This window comes from Pseudocercospora fijiensis (assembly GCF_000340215.1).
Source record: "Pseudocercospora fijiensis CIRAD86 unplaced genomic scaffold MYCFIscaffold_44, whole genome shotgun sequence".
In the NCBI taxonomy this organism is placed as follows: domain Eukaryota; kingdom Fungi; phylum Ascomycota; class Dothideomycetes; order Mycosphaerellales; family Mycosphaerellaceae; genus Pseudocercospora; species Pseudocercospora fijiensis.
In genome coordinates, this window is record NW_006921566.1 from 1 (window position 1) to 6952 (window position 6952).

A 6952-nucleotide genomic window follows, 5' to 3' on the forward strand; every position below is an offset into this window, starting at 1 on the left:
AAAAAAGAGGTCAAAGGACCCGAACAAGACGGCAGCGCACGCTGGATGTGTGAAAAGGCCGGAATGGCGCTGGTGTAGAGTTACTTTCTAAGCTAAGGGCAGCTGCCTCTAGATCGCAATAGCAGTTATAACAGCCTTAATAGCCTCTACGGCAATCGCCTAATATAATAATAATAATAGCGACCTCTACTATAAGTATACGACTTTCGACTACGTCGACGGCTTAACCTATAATAGTAACTATATAGGCAACGAGCGTCTAGCCTCCTACTATAGCGGAATAAGGGGACGCTATCTCGGCGGAAATAATAGCCGCTATTTAGGCGGTAGTTGCCTAGGTACTAGCAGGCTAGGCTCCTATAGTAGGCAATAGAAATAGAAATAGTATGCCTATCTTTAACGAGGCTAGCAACCTAAACCGAATATAGGACTAGGAAATTAGCTTCTTCTAGCTAGACCTATCGAAAGGAGACGACGACCTAAGTATCGTAGGATCTAATACCTTCTTCTAAGATATTAATATCTTTATTAAACGACTTAAGGATGTTATAGTATATCGTAGTAACGATCGAGTTAAGTCTAGAATCCCCGTACTACTACGAGGAACGGCCTTAACCTAGTATACTAACACGCTTAACAACCTAGCGAAATAGGGCCTTCGCTACGTACTAGGTCTAGACTATTAGTTTACGACGCTACGAGAGAACTTCTAGACGCTACTATCTAAGTCGCTAAACGAGCTAACGCGGCTTAAATATACGTTATTAGACGTAGGCAACCGACGTAGTATAGATACCTACCTTAGCGAGGTAATACGCTATATACGTAACGCCGGCCTAGTTAATAAAAGCTAGTAGCTAACGTATATATAGAATAGTATCGACGTAGAGCTACGACGTAGCATTCGGCTACCGAGAGAAGAGGATACGATCGTATTATTTAGGTAGAGGCTTAAGGAGGAGCAACTAGCGTAGGTTAAACTAGTACGACAACTAAACCGCCGCAATATAACTACTATTACCGGTTCTTTATTAAGACTATTCCCTACCCGCTTAGCGGGTAAGTAACTATAGCGTAATCGAGACTAGAACTTCCGACCGAGCTATTAATAGACAGATCGATAGGAAGGCTCTAGGAAGCCTTAGACTAACTCCGTATATTCTTTATAGCCGCCGCCGCCTCGCCGCGACTAAGGTCGAAGCGACTAACGCTTTCGGAAGCCTTAAGACTGTTAAGAATTAGCAAGCGACAAGTTATAATTAAGGGGCGCTAAGAAGACCTTCGATAAGGCTAAGCCTTAGCCTATAAAGCCCTTCGCTTAGCGCAAGAAGCAAGACTCTTACTAGAAATTAGTTACGTCCTTATTTTACTAGGATTTTTAGTAATAGCGTCGCCCTCGACGTAGGCTACTATTACGCCGAAGCCTCGTTTCTTAGACGCGCTGCCCTACGTATAGCGACAAATCGATAGAATCCTACGAACGGAAGGACTTAATAGGTTCGCTAAAGCTTTTATTAACGATATCGTAATTTATAGCAAGACGCTAGAGGAACATCTATACTATCTCGATAAGGTATTCGAGGCCTTAAACCGATACTAGCTTGCTATAGCACCCGAAAAGGCTTTTATCGGGTACCTATCGATCTAGCTACTAGGGCAACGAGTCGACGCCTTAGATACTACGACGCTAGCTAACAAATTAGCAGCTATTACTAAGCTTAAGTTTCTACGAACGCTAAAGGATCTAGAATATTATCTTAGACTAACCGGATAGCTAGGAACGCGTATTAAGTACTATACTTAACTAGCGGAACCGCTCTAGAAGATAAAGACAGAGAGGCTTAAGGGAGCGCCTACTACTAGCTAGGCACGTCGATATTATATAGTAACGATACTAATCGAGGAAACGGAGGAACGACTAGCTACGTTTTAAGCCTTATAAGAGGCCTTTACTAAGCTAACGATGCTATATTATTTCGCGAGACACCGGCCGCTATATATCTATATCGACGCATCTAAGAAACGAGGCTTCGGCGTAATAGTAGCCTACGTCGAGGGCGACGCTATTACTAAAAATCCTAGTAGAATAAGAACGTAACTAATTTTGTTTTTATTAAAGACTCTTTCTAGCACAGAGCGACAGTACTAGCTAACCGAATTAGAGGTCGCCTACCTAGTATAGACGATTAAACGCGTACGATAGATAGTCGAGGCATGCGAGTTAGTAGTAACAGTGCTTACGGATTACGCGGCAACGCTAGGGATCGTAAGCTAGACTACCTTAACTTCGTTATTAGTTAACAAGCTTAATAACCGACTAACGAGATCGTCGCAATATCTTTCCCTTTTCCTACTAAAGGTAGTCTATAAGCTAGGGCGAGAACATATCGTACTAGACGCCTTATCGCGCCTAGAAACGATAGACGATTATCTTTTAGAGGGCGACGTATTCGACGAACTAGTTTACGGAGTAATAATACTAGAAATAGACGACGCCTTTAAGTAATAGCTTATCGAAGTATACGAAGAAGATAAATACTAGAGCAACATTAAAGCAATAGTATAGAACGCGGAACTAGGCTCTACTAGCTTCTTAGTCGACGACGAAGGCCTAGTATAGCTCGATAAGCCCTATTTAGGCGACCGACGATTGTGTATTCTAAAGGCATTAGAGGGTAACATTTTTAGTAGCGTATACGATAACTAGTACTATATCGGTTTTTATCGTACCTATACCCGAGTAAATAACTAGTACTATATCTAGAAACTAGCTAAGAGACTAAAAAAGTATCTAAGTTACTATTAGGACTGCTTAGAGTTGCAGACTAAGCGATACAAGCCGTATAGGTCCTTAAACCCTATACTATCCCCGCTAGTACCCTTCTATACGATTACGATTAACTTTATAGTGTCCCTTTCCGCTTAGGAAACTAACGCCGTACTTATAGCAACGGATAAGTATATAAAGCAGGTACTCCTAGTTACTAGCAACGACGCGTACTTAGCGGAGGCTTAGGCTAACTGCCTGCTCGACGAATTGTTCCGATATAATTAGAGCCTACTAACCGTAATTATCTCTAATAGAGACCCGAAATTTACGTCCGAGATATAGAAGGCTATTTTTAAGCGAATAAACGTTAAGCTGTTAATAACGACGGCCTATTACCTATAGGCTAATAGTTAGTCTAAGAGAACGAACTAGACCGTCGAGATTGCCCTATAGTATTTCCTTACCTAATACCCTAATAGGGATTTAGAATTAGAATACGCGACGCCGTATATATAATTAGTTCTTAATAACTCTATTAACGCCTCGACTAGCATATTACTAAACTAGGTGCTAATAGGTTTTAACCCTAGGGAACTAGCCTAAATAGTAACGACTAGCGAGACGGATTTAGTAAAGGAATAGGACGTCTACCGAGCGGAGGCAGAGAATAATATCGCCTATACTTAGGCCGCTATAAAGCAACGCTACGACTCTTAGTACGTAGCCTAGAAACCTATAGTAGGCGACATAGTCTATTTATAGCTTAAGAATTACGCTATTCCTAGAGTTAGTAACCGAAAGCTTATACCTCTAAGGATTAGGCTATATAAGGTAACGAAGGTTATAAGTACCGGACTAGCCTACTAGATTAACCTACCGAAAACGTAGAGGATATACCTAGTAGTCTCTATTACGGAACTCGAGCCTTATCCTAATACTAAAGACCCGTATAAGCGAGTAACGAGGCAACCCTTAAGAATACGTATCGAATAGGGAGACGCCTTACCGGAAATAGAAGCGCTAAGAGACTAACGAGTCTAACGAGTCGGTCGGTATAGGAAAGAGATAGTAGAATATCTAGTAAGATAGAAGAACGTAGAAGTCGGAGCGGACGAATAGGTATAAGCGGAAGGCATTCTACTAACGATAGTAAAGGCCTACGATCGTCGCTACCGATAGAATAGTAATAGAGCATTATATAATAGACTTACCGTACGTATATTTCCTCTAATAACGGGTCGCGTAGCTTCTACGTAGTTTACTTTACTTCTATAATAGACAGGAGCGCGTATACTAAGCTTGCGCGTATACTAAGTTTACTTTATTTTAAAACAACTTCGCTATAGCAACTTTACTATAATAACAATTTTCCGCAAATATATTGCTATCGCTAATACGAGAGCTTACTTACGATATTTAATACTGTTTCTAGTAGCGTAAAGTAATAGAATACGATATAAAGTAGAAGACGCTACTACGCGAGATACCTAATATACGCGATACGGCTTTGCCTAACGACCTCCTCGCGTAGACCGCCGACGCTAGTAAGGCTAATACTAACGATACGATACTACCTAACGATCTCCTCGCGTATACTACCGAGGCTAACGGCGAGACAGCCGCTACTAACGATACTACTGCTACTAATTTGCTAGGTAACGCTAGCGAGGGTAACGGTAACGGTTCTATAGGTAACGGCGCTCTTAATAACCTCTTAGATATCGACCTTAGCGACTATCGCCTAGCTCGCGAGAGCGACGTCTACGACCTTCTTAACGAGCCCGACTCCGACGAGCCTAATACCTTCTTCCCTTTTTAGAGACTATAACCGTAAGAGAGTAATATAACGGTAGAATAGAGAATCGATTAATTCTGAAGCGAGGTAGGATTAGCAATAGAACCTGTCTCTAATAACGAGAATAGAGGAAATAACGAGGCAGTCGACGACCTAGAACCTATCTTATAGACGCTAGTTAACGCCTATCTATCGTTTACGCTATTTAATGCTAACAAGGAGACGCTATCGAAATCTAGTACTAAGAAGAGAAAGAATAAGAGCAAGAGCCGACTTATTAATAAAAACGAGGTAACTCTAACTCCTTAGCTAACGAAGAAGGCTAAGAAGGCGATACCTATTACTCTAAAGGAATCGCCTATAATAGAGACGATGTCGTCGGATAAGAAGAGAGCCCTAGCTAGAGCCCTAATAGCTTAGCCTACTAAGGATCGGACTTCGAGGGCAGAGCTAGCTAAACTATCGCCTAAGAAAAAGGACAAACGCAATAAGATACTTAGAGAGCGGAGAGATATAATACGAGATATCGAGATTAATATACTCTACCTAGCGCCGAATAAGATACTTAATATCGACCTAGTTATATAGAGAAATATAGCCGACGACGGTACCGAGCGAGTACCTAAGAAGGTTAAGAACTTAACGAAGAAGCTATAGTCCGAGTATAACTAGCTATTATAGGAACTTATCTAGTAACAGTTTATAGCACGTTACGACCCTAAGGCTATATAAGTTGCGTTCGTTAGGCGATAGTATAGGGTAAGGCAAATAGTCGCTAACGACGAACACTCTACGGACCCTATAGACCCTAGAGTATTATTAGCTAACTTCGAGGCACTCGAAAATAGAGACAACCGCTGCGCGACTAGGAAGGCTACTAATAATAGAGATAATAATAATCTAAACCTACTTAAATAGAAGCCTAGAGAGGAAGGTTTATTAATAGTAACGACTAAGGCTACCTAGCTAACGGACGACCTTAGCGCCGAATTCGGAAGCAACTAAGGACAGGTACTCTACCGCTATATAGGAGTATAGACCGACCTAACCGACCCGTCTATAGAGCGATATACTAACTAATAAATAGCAGCTAGGGAGGAAACGCGACGAGCGCAAGTCTAGGCCTAGTTAGAACGCGAGGAGGCAGCTGTAGAAGCTAAGGCTAATAAGAAACGAGCGGAATTTGTAGAGAGGAAGGCTAGGGTACTAGTATACTTTTAGGTAGATATAGGTAGAAATAAGAATAGAATTATACCTAAGTAGTAGACGGCCTACTAGATAATTAGCATCTAGGCAACGAGACTAGCCTAAGTAGTAGACAGCCTACTAGATAATTAGTATCTAGGTAACGAGATAAGAGAGTTAGAGTAATAGTATAAGGGCGTACCTTTTCTTTTATTTAGGGCAGACTATTACGGAATAAGGAAGTAACGGTCTAGGGGCTAGTTAACTAATAAGGCGACGGCCTACCTTTATAATTAGCCTTCCTCCTCTACATAATCATCATCAATCTCAACTTCATAACAAGCAGTCACGACATAAGGTTGCGCAACGCTTGCTCCCGCCCCGCTTGAACAGTGCAGTCAAATATTGATGGAATCATCATAAAAGCCGAGTGCTTCACTTCCAGCAATTCCTCTCTGCCAATCCCGCTCTGGAGACGATCGGAATGGCTCTTTCAGCAGCAAGCCGGCCATGTCGACGGCCTCGATATGCATTGAGGGAGATGTTGCTATTCTTCTCGCTTGACGTTCGACGGCGAGGCGCGTAAAGACGGTCTCCGTAACGGCAATGGCTCGGCTCGGCTCGGCTCGGCTCCAGCTGCGCGATCAGCCGTGCTCGTTGCTCGTTGCTGTTGCTGTTGCTGTTGGCGTGCATGACAGCTCCAACTGCGAACTACACACCACCCTCCCCTCCCCTCCACGCCGCCCATTGCGCGCGCCCCTTGCCGACCGCGATATACTTCGATTCTGGCGCATGTATTCATAGTAGAGCGTCCACTCGTTCCGGTGCGGTCTTTGCAGGCGACCGCCCTTCCTCACTGCGCACCGCTCGCACATACATCAATGGACCGGCGGCCAGTGAAACGATGAACAGCCTCAATATTGTGTCGCGACTGCCTCCACGCTCACGAACCAGTTCCTCGTCGGACATCCACACCCTCGGAAGCAACGGCCATGCCAGCGAAAGCGCAAACGGGAGCGCATCACTCCATGCTGGCTCACTCTCGGAGAAGTTGGGCCATCTTAACGGGCTTGAGATGAGGAATGCCGCAGACGCAGACGCAGACGCAGACGCAGACGCAGACGCAGACGCAGACGCAGACTATGTCGACGAGAAAGGACTCCATTCTGAATTCCGGAAATGGAGGTGCTGAAAGAGAAAGC

The 6952-nt window shown here is 43.5% G+C and overlaps 1 protein-coding gene across 1 annotated transcript; it reads left to right on the top strand.

Moving 5' to 3' along the window:
- Positions 1-45: 45 nt before the first annotated feature.
- MYCFIDRAFT_180833 (uncharacterized protein) lies at positions 46-6942 on the top strand (the record flags this gene model as incomplete). Its single annotated transcript, XM_007934495.1, has 5 exons — positions 46-72; positions 6094-6147; positions 6177-6293; positions 6329-6419; positions 6449-6942. The coding sequence occupies 5 exons, from the start codon at positions 46-48 to the stop codon at positions 6940-6942; spliced, it is 783 nt and encodes a 260-aa protein (XP_007932686.1).
- Positions 6943-6952: the final 10 nt, after the last annotated feature.